Source organism: Haplochromis burtoni, unplaced genomic scaffold (assembly GCF_018398535.1).
Source record: "Haplochromis burtoni strain Fernald_Lab_line unplaced genomic scaffold, NCSU_Asbu1 Contig_24, whole genome shotgun sequence".
NCBI lineage: Eukaryota > Metazoa > Chordata > Actinopteri > Cichliformes > Cichlidae > Haplochromis > Haplochromis burtoni.
Genome location: NW_024582385.1, coordinates 1,266,211 through 1,290,029, shown reverse-complemented (window position 1 = coordinate 1,290,029; position 23,819 = coordinate 1,266,211). Strand labels below are relative to the sequence as shown.

General features: G+C 42.9%; 1 protein-coding gene across 4 annotated transcripts in view; it reads right to left on the bottom strand.

The window, feature by feature from the left end:
- dscama (Down syndrome cell adhesion molecule a) overlaps positions 1 to 23,819 on the bottom strand; it is a 111,240-nt gene that overhangs the window by 23,960 nt on the left and 63,461 nt on the right. For 3 of the 4 annotated variants that reach the window (XM_014337987.2, XM_042218823.1, XM_014337988.2), the window contains exons 4-11: positions 13,910 to 14,056; positions 11,577 to 11,855; positions 11,137 to 11,412; positions 10,389 to 10,685; positions 8,850 to 9,125; positions 7,442 to 7,720; positions 4,418 to 4,537; positions 2,661 to 2,840 (exon numbers count right to left, since the gene is read on the bottom strand). In XM_014337987.2, the coding sequence (XP_014193473.1) occupies positions 2,661 to 2,840; positions 4,418 to 4,537; positions 7,442 to 7,720; positions 8,850 to 9,125; positions 10,389 to 10,685; positions 11,137 to 11,412; positions 11,577 to 11,855; positions 13,910 to 14,056 (1,854 nt within the window). Of the gene's footprint in view, positions 1 to 2,660; positions 2,841 to 4,417; positions 4,538 to 7,441; positions 7,721 to 8,849; positions 9,126 to 10,388; positions 10,686 to 11,136; positions 11,413 to 11,576; positions 11,856 to 13,909; positions 14,057 to 23,819 lie in introns of those variants that run through there. The other variant, XM_042218824.1, reaches the window with a different exon arrangement.

Sequence of the window (23,819 nt, the reverse complement as noted above, 5' to 3'; positions counted from 1 at the left end):
CAGGACATCACAGATTCAGGCATTACTGTGGTGCACCGTCTCTGTCAAGCACAGAGAGAAACTGTACGGGTTAATGAGCTCATTGTCCACACACAGACACACACGGGATAGAGGATGAGGTGTGGCTCCCTTGGCACGCGGGGAGATTTGGGTTACTGCACAGAAGAGGCACAAATCAGGACAACTACCACAACAACAGGCAGATGCTTCAGGAGCACAGCATGCACCTGAGGGGCTGCAGACATAAAGAAGACAAAGACAAATAATCTGTTAAATAAAAATCCAAATCTTGCAGTGTGTTTGACACGTGTTATAAATAATGTGGTTTATATAAAGAGTTCAAACCAGTGAGATTAGTTTGTGTACTGTGTTAGAAACTCAAAGTTGTAATCCAAATGCAGAGACTAACTGTTTGTTAGTTTCTAACATATACACCATCTAATCCAACATCCAACCGTTTGTCCATAAATGTTTTGCCTTTTCACACAGTTTGACAACCTGGAGATATTGGGTTTACGATGCTACAAACCGGTTAGGTTTAGCTTGACAAAGCTTAAGTGAAGTGTAAGCGTAAATGAGAAAGCTACAGTCAACAAATGATTTTTCCTCCTTGTACTTCTCTGGTGTTTCTGGTGATTATCAATGTCAAATCCACAATATACTAATCATAATGATAATCAGTCTGTAATATCGCTTATACAACTCGATGCTCTTGTAAGATACACACTGGACTAGAGCACGCACTTTGCAAATGATGATCTTATGACGTCCCGAGCTTTGAGAGTTTCAGAAAACCTAAAGGGGAAAGATTATTTAGAAAGTAGCCTGTCAGCTGATGATTTAAGGACATTTGAGAGATAAAGTAAATGGCCTGTATTTGTATAGCGCTTTACTAGTCCCTAAGGACCCCAAAGCGCTTTACATATCCAGTCATCCACCCATTCACACACTGGTGATGGCAGCTACATTGTAGCCACAGCCACCCTGGGGCACACTGACAGAGGCGAGGCTGCCGGACACTGGCGCCACCGGGCCCTCTGACCACCACCAGTAGGCAACGGGTGAAGTGTCTTGCCCAAGGACACAACGACCGAGACTGTCCAAGCCGGGGCTCAAACCGGCAACCTTCCGATTACAAGGCGAAATCCCAACTCTTGAGCCACGATCGCCACGTAGTAAATGGACTGGTTCTTATATAGCGCTTTTCTACTCATCTGAGCACTTAAAGCACTTTACACAACTTGTGCATTCACCCATGCACATCTTTCTAAGTGCTTCATAGCTAACATTCACACACATTCATACTCCGATGGATGCATCGGAGAGCAATTTGGGGTTAGTATCTTGCCCAAGGATATTTGGCATGTAGACTAGGGGAAGCCAGGAATCGAACCACCAACCTTCTGATCAGTGGATGACCTGCTCTACCGCCTGAGCTACAGCCACCCAGTAAAGGAGTTGTGTTACAGTTAAAGGTTCAGATTTTTACCAAGTGCAAGAACTCTGAGGTCTGAGGAACGTGTGTTAAAAAATAAATTAAAGACACAACACTTCACAGAGGTGTGAGGATTCAAGTATCAATAAGAAAATTCAACCGTGACTCACACTCAAATGGCCTAAGACACCAAACCGCAGCTACACTGAGAGCTGGTGCTTCTGAGCACACTTGTCTATGAGGCGACATGGTGGGCCTCAAAAATTGACAGAGGGGGTCATAAAGGAGTTGGAGCCTATTTGGCTGTGGCTGGCAGACAGTTAGACACTCAGCAGGGAATACCCTGCTCGGGCTTGATAAGAGCCGTGGTGGCAAAAGCTTTATCTGACATCAACCAATCAAAATGAGCGCCGAGCTGCAGTAAAGCAGTTGGAGCTCACACATCCACGGACACATCCACAATCACCAGCTAAAGTTAAGTAACTGTACTTTTTGGTAAAACTCACATATACATTATTCCTGAGGTTGTTGTTTTCACCTTGAAGGAAGCTCTTAAAACCATTCCTACCATTTCTGCAGGCTGCTTTCAACATCTCTCTTTCTGAGAAGATGCGCTGGAATAATTTATGCGCTCTCATGGTTTATTAAACAGACTTTCAACCTCAAGAGGGCAGCATTCCTATTAAAAAGTGTATTATCTATACAAGAACACAAACAACTCAGCAAATAGTTAACATTTTCTTCTACTTACTAAACTAAAGATAAGATAGAAGACATATAGGACACAGAGATGAGGAGAAAAGACATGGATAACCTATTCCTTCTTCCAACCTCCCTTGCTGTATTCCACAGCCCTCTTTTCCACATGGCAGCTCTTGCTCGCATGCAGAATTCAGGGATTAATGGAGGGGAGCTAAATCCTTGGCCACACAGCAGATAAATGCTGTACTTTCTCCAAGAGATGTGGTGTAGAGGCTGTGTGCGTTGCTTTCGTGGGATTCGTTCAGGCAGAAAGCACAGCGCAAGCAACCGTGGTGACATCTTTCTGGTGGCCTGACTGACTGTCGAAGTTCAGCTCACTTAACCTTTGTGCTTTAGCTTTAACTTTTTGTTTTAATGCACCAGCAGCCGGTGCACGAAAGAGGAGAGTCAACAGGACAAAAACCAAACATGCCAAATTTACATTCTTTGGCTCTAATAGGTGCTGTCGTCCTGTCAGACTTACTTTTGACGTTGAGGTACATCGACTTGCTCACGTCGGCCCCGACGTCATTGCTGACTCTACACAGGTAGAAACCACTGTCTTCTTCCAGCACGTGCTTGATGAGCAGAGAGCCGTTGACCAACACTTCAATCCGAAAGCCTGAGTTGAGAGGGATGGGTTTAAACTGTGGGACTCCAGCGCCTGTCAGAGAAAATACACGGTTTGTCAATAATAAACTGCATGAGGCAGTCCAGTTTGCTGTTCGATGCTCCTGCTAAAGTCTCAATGAAAACCTTTACAGATAAAAACATTACATTTCGTGCATTTTATTTATACTACAGAAATAGTAAGGCTTTGTTTTATGGGTTCAAATGAGCTAGTGTTAGTCTAGTACGGTTTGAGTACCACATATCCCACAATTCCTTTTTATAATTAAGCCTATACTGTAAATCTGAAGTTTTCAAAAGAGAAATGGTGGTAAGGGACAATAGTAATGCATCTGTTACACAGTAAAACTGACATTAAAAGAGGAAAGAGTCTTACAAATACTGAGATTGTCCAAACTCAGAATTTTTCATTTATACGTAAGTCCACTAACCCCCACTAGTGGGGCTAATTGGTGAATCTAAATCGCTCGTAGCTGTGAATTTGAGAGACCCATCAAGGGTGTCCCCCTGCCTTCACCCATAGCAGCTGGAACAGCCTCCAGCGCCCCCCAAACGATGGACGGAAAATTAAGCTGGCCATACACTGTGCGATATTTGGAGACGATTTTTCAGTCGTGCGACAGTTTTAGGGATCGGCCCGAGTTTCCAACTTGGACCAACTTTGGCAAGCTCAGCCGAGTCTTTTCGATGTGGCCTCACAACATTATCACAACCACAACAGCCGTGGAAAGAGTTGGATGGACATTGCTGCTCAATCACAGCTGCCTGGTCAGCGTTTCTTCATTAGCAATTTAGCAAAGTTGACAGTGTGTGTGTGTGTGTGTGTCTGAGTGAGTGAAAGACAGAGAGCGAGAGCGAGAGACAGATTTTGTGTTATAAGCTTCATGTTATGGACGCACAGTGTGAGCACTCAGGTTGCATCAGAGCATCGGGCCGTATCGTGTGAGAGCCTGCATCGTGACCTATGAACTTCTAACCTCTGTGATTCAATTGTACTGTTTGAGCAGGAGCTGAAAAACGCGACTGAAAAAGTCACACAGTGTTTGCCCAGCTTTAGTCCAATGGAAGAGGAATAAAAAACAAGTCACTGTTATTTTATGTGTTTATGTTATGAAAACCTTCAGAGATCTCAAACCATTAAACACACGTCTTCTTGCTCTGCAGCTGCCAGTTTAACTGAAAGAATTAAAAACTCTAATTATGCATTTTTTTTATCTTATATCTCATATCTCAAACATTGCTGTTGTGTCCAGCTGGGCTGAGAAATGTTACACGTGAAGTACCACAGTTACATAATTTCACACCCACTTCCTCGTTACAGAGAAACAGAAAACTATTCCTTGAAACGCAGGTTTGACTTGAGGGTTTTTATGCATTCATCCTCATGGCTGTGGACATCGTATTAGGTGTGCTGGCAACAGAGGATAAGCTTGCTGTAGGTAAAATAAATAAATAATGAATAAATAACAGTATTTTTCAATTCAGCAACTCTTCTCAACTCAAGAGAATGATTTTAAAACTGTTTGAAAACATGTAAAACATCCAACACTTGCAACAAACCTCAGGGAGACGGCTGTGTAATCAACGTGTGCGTAAACTTTGCAGGTTTACCTTTAGAGTATTCCCACTGGATCGTAGGAACAGGATAGCCTTCAGCTGAGCAGTTTAGTATCACTGCTTTCCCGTAGATGCCATCCTGGTCTTTAGGTTGCACCACAAATTTGGGAGGAACTGCAAGTGAAGAAACCTTACTGTGAGATCTTTACATCTAAAAAGTCACGGGAACATTTCAGTTCAGAATGGGGAAAAAGACCAAGTGAAAGTACAGTGTGGTCTGCAAACATCCGCTTCCTTAAACTCCTGAGAAGTGCAGCCACCCCTCATTTCTTTACATTTTCCAGGAAATAGGAACAGTGATGTATTGAAACGTGTAAACATACATAAATGCAAAAAAGTTTATACAATTCTCACAAGGTTTAGAATTACTAAAGGGCTAAAGCAGGAATGTCAAACTCATTTTATATTGTGGGCCACATACAGCCACACAAACCTGCCCAGAGGGCCACTTCTGGCTGAAGACATTCTGAACTCTTGTGGGTTTCTTTAAGCAGTCTTCTGGGAAAGTTCTCCCAGCTTCTTGAAGGACATTCATTGATTGTCTTTGGATGCTGGCTGCTGTTTGTTCAATTCTCTACCAGGATGATCCCACAATGTGCACCGTTTGAGATCATTGATGCAGTTAGGTCCATATATATTTGGACAGAGACAAGTTTTTCCTGATTTTTCCAAGTTTTTTACCACAACAACTTTGAAATGAAGTAACTCCGATGCGATTGAACTGCAGAATGTTGAACAAAAAGACTGCATAAAAATATGAGGAACTAAAGCATTTTAACACAGTCCCTTCATTTAAGGGGTTCAGTTCTAATACTCACAGTCTTGAACTCATGGACATCACCAGATGCTGGGCTTCCTACTTTTTAATGTTCTGCCAGGCCTTTACTGCAGTTGCTGTTTATTTGTGGCCCTTTCTGTCTGAAGTTTAGTCTTTAACAACTGAAATCTTGTTAAAGAGTAAACTTGGCTTTTTCCACAGCGTTGGTGTTTCCACCTCTGGGCGGAGTCACCGCTTCATCACTGACAGGCTGCACCTGGAAGTAATTTGGCTGCCAGCGCTCACAATCCTCCTTCGGCAGATTGTTTGATAACCTCAGTTAGTGAAGGCTGTCACAGCTCATGTTTGATACTCATAGTGTTGCTCATACTTACCTGTGCTTCTCTTTCACTCGCAGTAATCCTCTGGGATGTCATTACCTAACCTGCCATAAACTAACCTCTTCTCAGTCGCTGGCCTGCCCGGCTGCCTCACCGCTTCACTGCTGCCTGCCTACATGCCAAACTCACTGGAACATCTCGGACCCTCTCTGGACTCTCTCTCGGCTCACCCACACCATTTACCCCTTCGCACTTTGCGCCCGCCTGCAGAAAGTAAGACTGCACGCAATCTATTGTGTCTAGAACTCCCTTTGACGTCTGCTTCCTTCAGTTACAGTGACTCCGAACTCCCCGGCTCCATGACCCCAGTCTAGCCTCTTCCTTACCTCCACGCCACAGGGTTCCTGTGCGGGCAGTTACCCCGTATCGGGTTTGCTGGCCCTTGAACACGTCAGCTCTTGGGCAACACTCATGGACTCTTTTCATAGCTTGGAATTTTTGCTGTTTTGTGATTTTCATGTGTTGTTGTTTAGTATCTATCATAGCCATGCTCTCGTTAATCCTAGTGTTGTTATAGTTCATGGTAATCAGTTTATCGCTGTGAAACTCAAGTGCTTAGTTCACAGTGATCTTTATTGCTGTTAAATCAAGTTCCTTAGGTAGAATCTCCAAGGACCTCGTGTGTAGGTTTAGTTACACTGTTGCTTCCTTCACTCTCTGTAAAGAAAGTGTTGCCTTCACTCTTTCTCTGTGCTTCCGTGTGATGTCTGCACTTGAGTCCATACTTCTGGTGGCCACTGGGCCACGACAGCAAGATCAGGTGACTGACTGGTCCATTCAAGTATATTTGCCTTCTTTGCTTCAATAAACCCCTGGGTTGCTTTAGCTGTATGTTTTGGGTAATTGTCCAACTTTATTAAGAAACGCCACCCAAGAACTTTGACTGCATTTAGCTGGATGTGAGCAGAGAGTATGTCTCCGAACACCTCAAAATTCATTCAGCTGCTTACTGTATCACATCGTCAATAAACAGTCTCCCACTGTCGCTGGCAGCAGTGCACACCGAGGCTAACACACTGCCTCCGCCCTGTTTTACCAAGGATGTGGTATGCTTTGGATCATAAGGTGTTTCACACCTTCTCCGTATTTTTCTCTAGCCATCATTCTGGTAGAGGTTGATCTTGGTTTCATCTGTCCAAAGAAGGTTTTTCCAGAACTGTGCTGCCTTTTTTAGATGTCCAACCCAGCCTTTCTATTGTTGAGGTCTTGTACCTTGCAGTGAACCGTCTGTATTTACTTTCACGCACTGTTCTCTTTATGGTAGACACGGATATCGATACACCTTCCTCCTGGAGAGTGTTGTTCACTTTGTTGGCTGTTGTGAAGGGGTTTCTCTTCACCGTGGAAATGATTCTGCGATCTTGCGGAGTTCACCAGTGCTTTCTTTCTTTCAGGATGTGCCAAACTAGATTTTGCCGCTCCTAATATTGTAGCAGTATCTCAGATGGGGTTTTTGTTGTGTTTTCAGCTTAAGGATGGCTTATTTCACCTGCATGGAGAGCTCTTTTGACTGCATGTTGTCTGTTCATAGCAAAATCTTCCAAATAAAAGCACCACACCTCAAATCAGGCCTCTATGCTGTACATAACTTTTTATATAGCTGTCTGTCACTTCTTGTTTTGTCCACCACTTGAAAAAGTACCCAAACTGTTTCATCTTTGGCAGTTTTCATTGATTAAACTTTCAGAAAGCCTGGAGAATTACTGCTCAAAGCCAGTTAAAAAATCTTTTTACAAGAAAGTCTGGCTGCTTGCACGTGAAACATAAAGAAATGAGGGGTGGATCTAAACTTTTCCACAGCGCTGAACTTCTGTAAATCACATCCAGATTGACTCTCTTACCCATCTCTCCCCTCCTCACCTCGGACAATGAGCTCACTCCGGTGTTCCACAGCAGCAGCCTGATTCCGTGCGATGCAGGTGTAGTTGCCGTTATGCATCAGTGTGAGGTTAGAGATACGCAAGGAGCTGGTGAAGTCTATGTTGTCTATGGTAACGCCCAGGCTGGCCGGGATTGGCCGACCATCCTTCTGCCAGGTGATGAAGACGGGCTGGTCACCAGACATAACCACACAGGGGACGAAGACTCGCTGGCCGATGGAAAACCGGGGAAACTCAAATGGTTGGATGGTGGGCGGGACTGTAACAGAGACGGGAATATTGCTTCAGGCCTGCGGGTTACAGGTTGTTTAATTTCAGCCAGAGCTACTCAAAATCACTAACCACTCATGCACATTAATAATCAACACATTAACATACTATACACCGCGGCTGAGCTACTTTACAAAACACTCGCATAGCAACTCATTAGTCCCAGTTCTCTCTTTATCACCTTATTTTCCACATTAAGCTGTGATTTTTCAGGAAAGCAAGAAATATTTTATTAGCTCGCCTCATGTGGAGCAGCTGAAGCCTCTCAAAACATAAGCATATAGCATTCACTCTCACTCGGCTCTCTGGGGACACTGTAGCCATCGTGAGAACCAGATGCTTTGAAAAATTAATGATTTAAAATAACATTGGAATAAGCAGCACTTCAGCGCTTATTTAATTCACAACAAAATAAGCATAATAGGTTCCTGGGGATTCCCTCTCGGCAGCGGTGGAATGCTAAGCAGCTGAGAGGCAAATTAGCCAAGGTGGAATAGAAGTGTCGCTTTGTCTATGCTGTGTGATTTCCCCCTCAAACGCTCGTTAGCACGTCAAGACCAGTGAGAGTGGGTGGTGTGGGGGGGTGGGGATCGGCCCATAGGACAGTTGAAATTATGCTGCGTCACTGAAGAAAGAGAGCCATCGGAGGTTATCATCATCTGGCTCTTCTCAGTCCTGCTGCATATTCAGATGAGCTCCAGATAAGCTGGCTGGGATGATGGAGATGGTGCCTTGCTATCAGTGATGTGAGTGCTTTTTTCATAGGTAGTGATATACAAATATCACTCTGCATATCTGTGTTTTCTGCAACGAGGAAAGGGGGCATACACCTCCGATGGAAAGGCACTACGGGGTCAGTGTGTACACCGATAAAGCCATTCCCTTTGAATTGCAAAGAGATTAATGACAGCGTAACCACAAATGTATTCTGCAAACACGGAGTACAATACAGTACCGTACAAATGCGAACGTACATCTGAAACAGCTGCTTATTGGCCTCGCAGATGGGTAAACGTGATGATGTCGCACAGCTAAATGAACTAAATCTTGTTTTATTGGACCAAATATAGAACGAGTCCCGTGCTGTCTGTCTGAAAATCAATTAGACTGTTTCATACCTTTCACTGTAACGTAAACGCTCTGGTGTGTGGACAGCTGGGGCTGCACCAGCACATTACACGTGTATTCTCCTTCATCCACCTCCTTCTGCACGTCAAACAGTTTCAGGGTGCCGTTGTTCTCGAAGGCCCGCTGCCGGTGGTTGTACGGCAGCAAATTGGAGTCCTTGTACCATTTGATGGAGTAGTAGGGGTAGCCAATGACACGGCAGTGGATGTACATGTCCCGCCCAGCGATGGCAGTGAGGTTTTTCATTGGTCTGATGCTGGCAGGCCCTTGAAGGACACATTGGAGAGACAACTCTCTTAAAATGATTTTGAGGTGGTTTGTGGTGTGAAAGTTAGCTTTTCTGTGTTTTGTGTGTTTTTAAGACACCACAAAGTTGTACATGCCTCGATTCACTCTGATACTGTGACATAAAAAATGACCCAGATGTGCGTAGGGGTTACAGACTGCTCGATTAAGCGAGAAGGACCGTAAAACACAAATGAGACTACGAATCATCACAGGGTGGACCGTTCTGCTGTTCTGTTCGCGTCACATCCTGCTTTGCCAGATTCAGGGATTGCTGCATCTTTCTGTTTGAGACTGTAGTGAATATTACCTTTTGCTCCCACCTCTTTGGTGCAGGCTGTGATTGCTTCTGACAAGCATTAGAGTCGAATGTTCGCTTTCTCCACTCATGAAGCTATTATCAAAGCCATTACTCACGTTGCCGCCTTTTGTGCACACTTGTGAAAAACCAACAGAATAACCAATAGGCTTCCATAGCTCAGTGTCTATCAGGGAAATGGACTATTAGGTGTCTCTTTAAAGCACTGGAGAAGACAGTTTAACTAGGCTCTGCAGTGTACTTGGAATACAAGTGTATCCTGGGTTGCTACTCTCTTTAGCACGATTAAGGAGCCAATGACGTGAGAAGCAGTCATTACACGTTCTCCGCGTTGGCACCTGTGGAGATTTATCTTCATTGCTTGGCTGCATTTGGCATCCATGAACCCTCGCTTAAGGGCTGGAGGATCGCCCTATTTAGCCCCACAACATGCAAGACTGAGCAGCAATCAAATCCGACCAATCTGTACAAAGAAAGCAACATTCCCTCTCTGCAACAGAGAAATAATAATGTTCTGGAAAGCACGGCAAGCTTGAGCGCCCCAGTGTCACTACATGACAGCAGCAATTCAGCAAGCCATGTCCCTGTAGAATGCATATAGCAGTACAGTCAACAGTAATAACTGTCCTGATATAGAGATGGTGAAATCCAAACGCAAAAATACCCCCAAAAAACTGGAAAAGTGGAAAGATAACAGGAAAAGCATCTTCTGGGCGTCTTGCTATATTCTGAGGAGAAACAGAGCCAAGCTATGCTATCAGATTTAAAAGTATGTGAAAAGCTAGAAACACGACAGCATAATAAAACCTCTTTCATCACGTGCACTTTTAAAGTAGCCAATCAGAAATGCGTCAAAACAGAGTGACTCAAGGCATGTCGATGTGTATATGTGATGGTGTGTTGGAAGAGTTGATCTGACAAGCACCTCTTACGTTTATTCGCGCCTGGTAGGAAACGGTCCCAGCTGAGTTGTTGCAGATGCAGCGGTACACTCCTCCATCGGGGACTTGAGTCTGGCTGATGTTCAGATGACTCACCACGTGGCCCTCGGCATTGGTGTAGTAGGAGATGCGATGGCGGCTGTCCCGTACCACGGGCTCATCGTCCAGAGTCCACGTTACCCGCGGCTCTGGCGTGCCCTTCACTGTGCACGACAATGACACAAACTCGTTGACGTTGTAGACCTTCTCGCTGAACGAAGCCAGAATTTTGGGGGTGCCATCTGCACAGAGGGAGAAAATTCACACGGTGATGTATATTTTGTTGTTCCCCTCATAAGAGATGCATGTCAATTCATATCTGATGCTTTTGAATGAGAATCTTGTCCAAATCTGCACTTTTAGTGGAAAACATGCACATCTCCAGTATAAAAAGCAGTGTCAGAATGAGGAGCAGATTAATCCAGCTCCTCTCTGGCTCCACAGCATTATTGATTATCAATATTCCCCTTATAGTACCCTGGTTATGGGAGACACTGCAGCAGCAACCAGCTCATGTACAGCTCAAGGCTTTTCAGAAAATCTTATAAAAAAGGGCTGGGCCCTGCAGGATTGAGCTTCACACAGCACAGTCTGGACTTGCATATGCATAGATACACACAATTGCTGTGCACACAAAACCAAAATGGTGCACACGCACTGCTCCCACCCACACGTCTCACTGTGAATTCTGACCTTCCAGTATGACTTGAACAAAGTCCTGGGCAGACATCTTGCCATGTCTGGCAAAGCACTGATAGGCTCCTCCATCACTCTTGGCCATGCCAGCCATGACCAGGTTCTCTCTGTTTTGGCCTGTCATGCGGACACTGTTACTGGGGTAGATGAGTTCTCCGTTGCGATACCAGGACAGCTGATACTCCTCGGAGCCCGTTACACCGCAGGACAGTGAAACCTGGCTTCCCACGCTGCCTTTCACCTTCCGCGGACTCACCATGACCTTGAGGGGCTCTGTAGTTTAGTGGAGGTACCAAGTTATCATCATTAGATAGATGATAAAATGTAAACAAAAGTGCTTCACACTTAAAAAGCAAAAGAATCTGCCTCTTTTGATTCGTTGCTCCATAATAAAAAAACTCCACAGCCTTACTTAGCACCATCACAAGGACACTGACCTTTTACCTGCAGCCTGCCAACCACCTCGGCATTGCCGTAGCCATTCCACACCTCACACACATACGTCCCTGTGTCACTGGGCTGGGTTCTCTCTATGAGCAGGCCTGTCACACTCTGTTTGAAGCGCGAGTCTGTCTCCAGCGGTCGGTTGTCCTTCAGCCAGCGGTATTTGGGTACAGGGTGACCAGAGGCCTTGCAAGGGAGCTCCACTCGATGAGATGCCATCACCTCACGGCGCTCAAAGCTATCCAGGATGTGGGGTGCAGAATTGGTCGGATCTGCGTGGGTTCAAAAAGGGTTAAATGCAGCACAAGGAGTTAAAAGTGGAAAAGTGTGTAATCGTGAACTCGTGAGTAGCCAAAGGAAGAGAATGGGATTTTTTAAATTTTAGTGTAATGGCTCTAGTCCCCCCCCCCCCACCACCAGTAAACATGGTACAACCCTGCCTATCTTGTGAATGAATGTCTTACAAACTAAAAATACTGCACTCTGAAACCTGCAGAGTGACTCTTTAAATGGTTTTGGAAAGGAGGGTATTTTTCTATCCTGAAGTCCTCCCCCAAACTGGAGAGTTCTCATGGCCTTTACTGCCTGTCACCCACTCTTTAGTTCAAGGGTTTTTATCCTGTCGCCCTCCGTTTAATTCAACTGACCAACATGTTTTTTTTTACAAGCTCACATTTATTTCCATATGGTCCTCTCACATGCAGTCAGTGTTTCTGAAGGCACACCAAATCAACAGCAAACCCTATCTGACTGTGTCATGGTGATTCCTGTCCTTGTGTCTGATTACTTGTCTTGTGTCATTTTATCCAACAGTGTGTGGTATCACCAGCTGGTATTTGCAACACATTAACCATATTATTCTAAACTGAAATCAAGGCAACAGACTGGGACATTTTTGGAGGGTTTACCTGCTGTTACTGACATATGCTGGGGCCGATGTGAATGCCATTATGAAACTTTTATCAGATCAAACACACCGCAGTATTGAAACTCACACACTGATTACCTTAAGCTTTAAATATGAAACTTGGAAAAAAAATCCCATCGCATATCAGCTGTTGGTTGTTGTTATGCAAACAGCTGTGTAGTGTAAATTTGACTCTTTGGCCATCTGTTTAACGCAGAAAAACACACTGTTGGTTGTTTTGGCATGATTTCAATTAGCCTGTGCCGGGTAAAGGGCTTAAACCTGCATTCTTTCTTTCTAACGGTCTGACAGATACCATCAACAGTATAAGCTGTCATTGGTATCTTGGTATCTCCCATCACTGTAACAGTAAAAACAGTGAAATCAGCAAAAACTTCATATTACCCACAGTTTGTTATGAATCGTCTTCAAACTTCACAACAATATACTAACAATATACTAGGCCTTAGGGGACATGATTACCCGGGTTGGCTAAGCATTTGACTTTGACTTTGACCTTCAGAGTCAAAGTTAACTTTGAAAAAAAACCCAAAACAATCATATGAAAGGGAGAGAAAGCTGTTAAACCCCATTTTTATTTCTTCAGTACGATGCTTTACGTCTCAAGTTTTTACAGCTTAAATAAGCCAAAGATTTCAGCCGATTCTGCTCCAGTCATATGGGTAAAGATAATAAAATACACTATTTTAGTATGTAGTGCTTCAAGGTCATAGGTAGGCCATGAAAATCTTCAAACATTAAAGCAATATATTAGACCTTGGGGGACATTAGCACTTTCTTTGTTTGACCTCTCTAAAACATTATTTTTTCCAATACAACCTTATATGACACAATGATACAGAAAGATGAATATACTACACAAGATGCCCATATTAACAATGCTGACATCGGTATAAAACATTGCAGGAAGTTGTGCTTTCCGAGTGTTCGTTTTATAAAAATACATTTGGTTGTATCAAATCCAGGAAAACTTTCATGACCTATGACCTCAGTAAACATGCTGGTGAAGAGTTTAATTTTGCGGTTGCTAGTACTGAGTCACTACTTTCAAGCCTTATTGAAAACATACTGATGTTCATTTTGTATATTACAGGTAGAGTCAAAAAACAACGAGCAACCTAGTCACTGGACAAAGAGCGTGCAGTATCGTTTCGTGTCTCAGTGCGATTACTCCAAATCAATCTGATCTACAAACACAAAGATGGAGACGGTAAAAACGCTCATCTTAACGTTTCACAATGAAACCAACCAATATATATGCACATAATACAACTCTGTAGTTTTTTGCACCGTGAAACAAGTGACCATTCAACCCAGAAGTGCAGCTTAATATACAAGCTAATATATATCAAGCTGCAGAACTTCCTATTCATTCTAATTGTGGTATCCCCCTCTCACCTGACACAATGAGGCGGGCACTATTGCTCTGTCGGGTTTCTCCGGTGTACTGATGCCGTGTCATACACCTGTAGTTGTACAGCCCATCTTCCATTTGCACATCCAGAATATACAGGGCTCCCGTGGATGTGATGAGAAACCGTTGCACTGGAAATGAAAAGATAAATAAAACATATTAGGTGACGTTACCTACATATAAAGAAAGCAAAGCAACATCTTCAGTGAACACCAGTAAACTACATGTGGGCCAGTTAGTACCAAACACGTCACTTTCATGTGACCTGTAAGTATAGCCTGTGGTCAGTCCGCGTGATGTTAAACATTCTGGAAAATCTATCTGTGGTTTGCTTGTTCACTAGACGGCAGAGTGCAGACTCTCCTCAGAACGCATTAATCTCAACTGAGCTTCACTGTTTGCAGCAGCAAGACTTTAATCAAAATACTTATCAAGAAAAATCACTAGATAGAATTAAACCACAGTTTTTTATGTTTAGTCAATAAGTTTTTTTTAACTGTCTCAAAAACTGTTCATGAAAGTACAGGATCAGTTGCCTCGGGGTTTTCATCACAAGCGACGGTTAACATTTTGTACCAAACACAGCGCAGCAGTAATAGGTGTCAGTAGAGAAAGCATGCTGCGTGTATTCATTTTTATGCGCTGGAATAACCACCTTACACATTCAAAAAGAATGAAATAAAGAAAAGCCAATATTGAAGTCTCTAAGCAAATATTTGCAAGTCAAGTGAGGAACGCAGCTCTGTGTGATTGTAGTCACCAAACATCTGCTGCAGCCCATTTAGCTCAGCTAAATCAGCTCTGAGGCGCAGTGACAAGGCTGTGTGTTGTATAGCGGTGTAACACAGCTCGTTATCATGTAGCTCATCGCTCTCTTCTCTCTCTCTCAGGGGAAACGCTCTGTCTTTCTCTCTTTCTCACTCAGGTTTTCGCTCTTTTTTTCTGATCCAGACTAAAGCACGGGGAGCCGGGGATCACAGAGTGCTTTGATAAGGCATGGATGTGCAGGTCGGATGTGCTAATATCATGCTAATGTAATGCTAATTTGTGTGAACACATGGAAGTAGAGAGAGGTAGTCAGTGTTTCTGAGGAGCGATGTGTTCTGTAGCCGGTGGCTATCGGGGTATTTCATGTCACAGATGATGGAAGAGCCTATCTGGTTTGGGCATCAAATAGGGCCGCCGTACGGTGGGGGATTCTGGCAGTATTGCTAGAGATATAATAATGCATGCTTTATGGGATGTTGAATCTTCTCATTTAGTCTTGTCATGACACATTAACACAGGTTTATCCTGCTGGCAGAGGCCTTTGCATTGAGCGTGCCTAAAATGATGGAAAAAGGTGTGAAGGTCTTAAGACAATCTCTGAAACGGCTCAGAAATAAAAATAAAAAAAACCCTCAAATTATGGCAAATATTAGGAAAATGACACATTGTCCGTACTACTGCCTACATTTATGTAGAAGCAAAAAACACCCAAAACATTTATCATAATTTAGAAATAAATGATTGGTACCAAAGACAGAGGTGTTGCAATAAGAAAGGTGTGAATGTGAGTACAGAGGGGAGAAAACAGAGAAAGAAAATGGGGAATACACAGGGGAGGGTGGCCAAGATGCTATTGTGAGCAAATGTTGACCTAGATAGAAAAAAGAGACCAGGGCATCGATATCCTGAAGAAGTTTTTTCCTTGCTTGTGGTTGAGCTACTCAACCAGTGATACAACTGAGAGACACTGGATCCATGTGTGTGTGTGCATGTGTGGTCCTTAGTTACTTAAGCATAGAAACAAGCCACGACACATCGTCAAATTAAAACTGCAATGCAGTTGCTTTTTAGGAATGAAATCATTCAGAGAAAGCAAAGGAAAAATTAGGTGTAGGCTAAGTCTTCTGCAGTCCCTCTCTCCTGCTTTCCTTCTTTCCCGCTGCAACTTTTCTGGCATCAAAAGCTGACAGCCTTATGAATGAGAGGAGCTTTCATTAGAACAGACTGCCTGTCACTATGACAAAAGGCTAGGAAAGGGGAGCACATGCTTTAAATGCACGTGGAAAGAGACACATACACACATGTACGTGGGTTTGTGTGAGCATTTATGGTCTTTAAACTATCTTTGGGTTATTTGTGAATTTCTCAGAATACAATCTGTCTTATTTAACAGATCACATACCTCTATACTGTGTGTGCCTCATATTGGAAACACTGCAAATGTCACTATTACAGTGAAGGAATATAAATTAAAGAACAGTTAAGATGAGAGGATACGCGCATCTGTCTGCTACCCAGACATTATCATTGGACTTGTGAAACCTTATAGTATGTCACAGTATTCAATTAGAAATACAATACATGTATTATTCTGACAGATAGCTACTGCAGTGCCAACCAGCCCTGTCTTAAATATTTGGAGTCAGTTTCTGCTGCACACCACTCCCTAGGTGCTGTCTTCAGTACATCTGCAAAATTATCTTGCAGCCTGATACACCTCCAGGACTCTCCTGCAGATATATCCCTGATATCCAGCATCACCCAGGCGAGGCATCGGGTCATACAGCTCACAGTTCTATAAGGGAAAGTATTCCTCTGTAGGACAGATGAATAAAGATGGATGAGGAAAACAGATAATAGTACTAAGTTAATGTGGCATTTTCATTTTTAATGGGCAACATCAGCCCTGTTGTGTTTTCAGCTTCTCATCTGAGAATTGAGTTTGACACCTAATTCTGACTGAATGCACTAATCAGCCAAACATAAACCACACAGCTTTCACTTCACTGTACATCATTATCAAGCTTTTGAACATAAATCTTTTTACACTGCTACATTTGAAACTTAAACTCTTTCTATCTTTTAGAAACAGAGGTAGAGCATTCATGCACATCATGAAGTCCTGTGCAGCTGATCTCAGTGCTGGCCCACATCAACCGATTGTTCAGCTGATATCCAAATGTCCAACAGGGGCCGCTATTTAAGTTGCTCTAGCTTGCCCAACGTTGCTGCAAATCTGGAACTCACCTCCAACAATATCTAACTTAATCTTAACTTGATCTATCTCGTATTTGTTCTCAGTAACACCTGTTCTGCTTTGTACTCTGATCCTGTTGTTGCTCTCGTCAACTCTGGCTTTCTATTCATCCACACGGAGGAACAGGAAGGGGTGCTTTCCTCACCTTATGTTTTCAACATTTGGGACTCAGTATGGAAACGGGAGAGAAAACTTTTGTTATTAAGCTTTACATGCTCATCTCCATTTTGGAGGAAACAGAGGTGGCAGTCTGCTCTGTCCCTGTAACATCTGTCCACATCAAAGATGTCAAATGACACAGCAGCTGATGGATCAGACCAGAATGTTCAATGCAGCTTCTCTCTGTCTGTCCTGAAACATCATTTCTCTCTGGCTGACTCTGACTCAACAGCCTGTACACTCAAGAGGCTGATAACTGTTCTACAAGGAAAGTCCTTCGTTTATGACATTCAAACAACGAAACAGGATGCCTGTTTTAGTCTGTTGTACAGTCATCACACAACCTCACAAACGTCACAAGATATGTCTCCGATTAAATCACAGGGCAGCAGCCCCACATTCTACACAGAGTCCTGCACTGTGGAGCAAGCACAGAGTTAGAAACACCAGGTGATGTTTCTCTCTGAAGTGGCCATAAAAAACACACTTTACAGCTGTTTGTATGGAAGAGGTGTGCTGCATATAAAGTACTGCAGATGTAGTATTTCTGTATTCTGAATCTTCCAACACTTCTTAGTATTTTTTCAGCAGTAGGTAAATTAATGCGAATTAGGTATATATTTAGACTACTGGAAAGAAACAGAAGGTGGTGGCGGCTGGATTTTATTTAAATTACAAGAACTCTTCAGAGTCAGTGCGATAACTGATAGTGCTCTCGATTCTTTGTTAGCTCGTTCTCACTCTCAACAACAGAATATAGTGCTCAACACAGAGCTGGAGGCCTCTATTAGCATATGTGCATGTCCTTATAACCTGAGACCATTTCAGTGTTCGCTTATACTGCAGTTATCTCATATCCCACTGGCTTGTGCATATATTAAACTCTTTATGAGCATGTGCTTGTGAGTATACATGTTTCTATGCATGTGTACATGCAAGGGAGTCCTAATGTGTTTAAGCTGTGTACAGCTGCAAGGAGGAATGGTCAATAATAATGATCGGAGGTGCACCGCTATTCCTTTCTCCTCTGAGTTCAGTCTAATGCATACTAACACCATCTAGCAGACAGCCTTTCCTGTTCTGTCCACATCTGCGTTTATTAGTTTATATTCCAAAACTATGGCTTCACTTCACCCCAGGTGGCTTCCACAAATATCAGCCATTTCCTCTTCCCTTCGTCACCCTGTTCAGCTGCTTTGGCATCATCAGTAGCACAAACACAAGCCCTTTTCTGTGGCTGCAGACTCATTAGCTTCAATCAATCCTCTTATAAGCCACAGTGAGCCTGTAAGGAGACTATTTGTTCACTCAGACTGGTAGCTTTTGCAGTATCAATGAAACTTAAATTGCTTGTGGGACATAAAAACAGAAACAGCCAGAATTATATTCCTATTACAATGCAAGTGTCACACTTTTCACCAAGGAGAGTTTGCCCTGGGCCAGAGATGTCACCACTGAACACAGGTTAGTGTGTGCCAGGGACTAAGAATAAAGGATTTGTGATGAGGTGGAATACAATGACACATGGTGACATAGCTAAGCATTCACATCTACTGAGTGACATGCCCCAAAACATACACTTAAAACTGTGAGTTGGCCTGGCTCTTTCAGTCATTTCCTCCATCCGTCCATCAGTTTTCTGCCACTGATCTGCAGCCACGACGCAGTGGTAGTCTAAGCAGAGAAGCCCAGACCTCCCTATCCCCAGTCAGCTCCTCCAGCTCATCCGAGAAACACTGAGGAGTTCACAGGGCAGAAGAGATGGGAGATGCAATTTCTCCAGCATGCCATGCGTTCCACTAGAACATGCCTCGCTCTCACCCAGGAAGCGCCCTTGTCCGATTTGCCTCAGCTGACTTGTTTTGAAGGAATAGCAACTGAACTCCTCACCTTATCACTAAGGCATATCCATATTTCATTTCTGCTGCTCACATGAGTAGTCTCATTCTTTCACCACAACCCAGAACTCATGACCATGATGGGAATTCTTTGCAGCTAATAATCATGGCTTCAAACTTTTAGTACTAATTCTAATTCCTGCTGGTTCACAGTCAGCTGCACACTGCTCAAGTGTGAGCTCAAGGTCACCACCTGATTAAGGCAATAGAGCCACATCATCTGCAAAGAGCACAGATGAGATTCTTACAGCACTGAGCTACACCTGAAATTCTGTGCATACAATTCTAAACACATTTGGTGACAAAGGGAGCCTTGGTGTAGTTCAACACCAACCCGGAACAAGCCCGACTTATTGCTCTGTATAACGCCAGCTCTCACTGGACTTGATTAGCTATCACTGGGAATGTACAAGGACCGAATGGCCCATAGAAAAGGAGCAGATACCCCATGCTCTGCTCCCAAAGCACTTCTTGCAGGATCTCCCAAGCAACATGGTTAAATGCCTTCTAAAAGTCCATAAAGCAAAAATAGACTGGTTGAGTAAATTCCCACGTATTCCACGACCAGGATGAAAACAGCATCGTTCCTTCAGAATCCAAGGTTTGGCTAATGGACAGACTCTCCTGAGTAGTGTGACTCCCCTATAATTAGAGCACACCCTCTGGTTCACCTCCTTAAAGATGGGAATCACAACCACAGTCTGCCAATCCAGAGGCACCTCCCATGGTCTCCATACGACGTTGCAGAAGTGTGCCACCAAAGACAGGAACTAAGAGTGCATCCCATCCACCAAGGAGCTGCTCAGTGACCTTAATGATAGTAATGACTGAGTTACCCATCCTTCACAGACTCTGCTTTGCCTACACAAGGCCTATCAGTGGGATTAAGGAGACCTTCAAATTATTCCTTCAACCACCTGATTATCCAACTAAACTTTTGTTACACGGCCTTATCAAAATGCCAGTTTCTGCTTCAGCTCCTGCCAGACCTGCACTCTGCTCTGTGACTGCACCTGTTAGCCGCCTAGCTGCCTCCAGTTCAATATTATATAATTAAGACATGACTGGGGAAAATTAGAGAGAGAGAGAGAGAGAGAGAGAGAGAGAGAGAAAATAAAAGATCAAGGGGGAAAGCGCACCTCTGGGATACAACCACTCCCTGTCATCTAAAATGTCTTACAAATTAGCTTACAGCTATGTGCTTCCAGTGAAGAAGAAAACTTTCATATGCTAATTCAGATCATGGCTAGGCAGAGCAATTATCAAAAAAGTGGCAGCGTTGTCTGTCTGACAGATCTCCGCAGGAACCCCGGCCTCTTTTCTCTGTTTCTTACCGAGCCTTTCTCTGATCAAATATACTGCTCTAAAAACAGGTAGTGGGATAGTAATGTGAAGATACTGTGACACTAAAAATGAGTGCAAATATAAAGCTAGCAGGGACTTTATGACTTCTGTTTATATAGTTGTAGACCAGATTTTTGCAAATCTGTAAAAATAAATGGAATAAAAAGATATTAAATGAAGCTGCACTACAACTTTTTTTAACAGAAAAATATAGGTTCATTTTCTTTCTCCATGACCTTGAAAATCTCAACCTGTGCTCCTTTGACTCCTCTGAAGAACTCTGAGTCATCTGTCCTGATCAACACCCACAGCCTGAACACCACTGATGGGAAAGCAACCAAGTCAGCTAAACAATGCAGATAAAAATTGCTTCCTCATCACTCTGCTGGCAGTGTCCCCAGTGGGCAACTGTCTTGGAGTGTATTAGTGAGTGGAATGTGGTCTCCGGAGACAGCCGAGCCCTACAGTGTCACCGTAACCTTGGCCACTCAAAGTCACACAGCCTGAATTAAAATAAATAAATAAAAAGATAAGCCAGGCTTGTTACACAGCCGAAGACTAACCAAAGGTGAACAAACTCTTCCAGTTAGGATGCAGCATTTGGAAGTGTGGAGGACTGAAATGAAACAAAAGCAGACACAAGACTGACTCTGTGTTTGAGAGAATATCACTACTGCAATGGTGACTGCAGATTTGCATTTTCCATAGAAAAACTATGGCGTGGCGTGCATGCACCCTCTGTTCAACAAAACTACAATTTTCACAAAAACAATGTTGTGTTAATGTATGTGAATAATCACAAAGGCCCCTTTAAACTATAATTACTTTTAAATAAAAAACACTTGTCTTTTAATAACATGTAACTGTGGTGACAATCCCACCATATGTTGTGCCTTATTGTTTCCCACCATGAGAATGTCACACAGTGACTGCTGCCAGGACTGCCAGTGTAGTCTGTAATAATGAGTGTATGATGAGCCCAGGAGGGCCTGTGTTGTAATTAGGCCTGGTCACTGTTATTGGCAGAATGACTCCAAAATGATCAGGCTGGGATGCGCATCTCTATGGAGTGGGGGGACCCCACCAATTTACAGCCCCTCTAATAAAAGTCATCTGTCATTCTTGCAGGAGGCACACACTGACAGCTGCTGTGGTTACCATGGCAACATGCTGACCACCATTCGCTTAGCAAGCACTATTCCCAATACTGTAAATGGTGGAGATGTACAATTATGCACATATACTGCCCAGACCAATCTTTCAGTACTAGATCAAAATGCATACACAGTTCTTCTGTTTACTAATACTACCTCCCTCTTTTGAAGGTCTAGCTGTCCTGTGTACTCTTTTCTCTGATATCTTCTTTTTATTTCTTTATTTTTCTGAACATGGAGCTGGGATTTGTGATTTCAGGCTAGATAAATAAGACAGACTTGTGTCTTCCTACTTGTGTCAGTGCGTGCAGTGATAAATAACATAACTTGGTTCAGATCCTGAATATTTTTAGCTCTTCTCTGAGGAAATACTGTACACTTAGAAGTACCACCTCTAACACTGACTTGGCCTTGCATCAACAGCAAAAAATGCATGTAGAACATTGTAACATTGTAACATTTAGAACACTAGTAGCTAGTATTTTGACTTCATGGCTGCACACACAGGCTTTAACAATTCTTAAATAATTTAAAGTCGCTATTTAATTAAGATAAAAGGAAGATCATTATTAGAAAGGAAGGTTTCTCAGGTCAACATCTTTCTGTAGTTACAGTTTATTAAATTTGAGAAATGTATATTTTTCTTTGTGTTATTGGGCAACTGAAAAATTTAAGACATCTATATGTATATGTATATATATATATATGTATATATATATATATATATATATATATATAACTTCAGTACTGAGAATTACTTTTTAGACTAACAGTTTGAGTAAATGCAACCACTCTGTATTTCGGTACACCGTGTATCTAACGAAAAATGACATGCTCACAAAACATGCTATAGACTGCGCTTTCTTAGACTTGTATAACTGTAGCTGTATAACTTTGAGAAAGCAGATGGATTCTTTGGCCTTGGCTAAATACACGTGTATAAAAATGAAGATCAGCAGTCTTCACTCGGAAAATTCAACCTGAAAATTTAAATTAGAAATACGTATGTTTTCATTTTCTGGAGTAGCTGCTACCTTTAACCTACACACACATATAAAAGGGAAAAAAAATTTTCTTCTTCTTTTCTTGCTAGTATAAGAAATAAATCTATAATTACATATATATAATTACAATTTGGACGTTGTAATTATATATACACAAAATAAACACATTTTCTCATTTCTCATCCCACCTTGATCAAAAACTTAAAGCAGCCTATCCTGTTCTAGGCCAGATCTTCCCACTACAAAGTAGAGTCAGAGTGGGGGGCTGAGCTTATTTATTGCCGGTCCTAATCATCAGCAGGATCCCTCTGCTCATTAACTAGACACACAGTAGCCTCAGGCTAACAGCCTCATATGTCAGCCAAAGAAAAAGATGTCATCTTCTGCTTGACTGAATAAACTGCTATTAAAACTGGATGCAAATAGGCACTGAACGACACTCAGATCAGGAGGTAGCAGGCGAGCTTAAACCCTGAGGTGCTCAGCCTCATTGTTGCCCCACATTTCTCAGTTAAAATGCAGAGATTCTGGATGCTGTCTGTCTCCAGACTTACAAGGCATCCAAACTCCCTGCGGAACAAAATGCCACAAAAGTGTTTGTTCACTTGTATGACAGTAAGTAGTTTACACTACTGACTGTTTGCTGGGAAACTATTTCACATCTAAGTTAAGGTGAATATATTAAATGTTTCTGAAATATAACACAGCAGACGCACGTGGGAAACCGTCATGTCAACCTAATACGAGAGCAATAGTGGAAGCTATTGTGTTGCCCATTATGCTCCACTGTGCCTATATTCGGCTCAACTGGCTGTACGGTTGTATAGACAGTCCAATGAAACTCTATCTCCCCAGATCTAAACAGAATCAAACAAAGCGCAGTGGAAGAATGGAGTGTGTTTGTACAGGACTTATTTGGCAGACACTGACGTACTATGACTGGATGTCTCTTTTCTCCATCAGACTGTTTTGAGGCAGCTGCGTGAGTATGTTTTTTTTCTTCTTTTTTTTTCTCCCCATCAAACAAATGTTTGTCTGTTGAATCAAAACTGAAGAGGGAAATCTCATCACAATAGCTTTCAAATCTGTGCCTGCCTCTGTGTGTGTGGCTGTGTGTGCAGTGCAATTAGCCAGTACTGGAGTTGAGCTATTAAACCTCTGATGGTTGTGTGTTTACAATGCTATCATTGGCCTCTCTCTGGCCAGCGCTAAATGAGCCAGTGTTGAGCCTCAGCTGTATAATCATGAATATTCATCTGTGTGTGTCTGTGTGTGTGTGCGTGTGTGTGTGTGTGTGTGTGTGTGTGTGT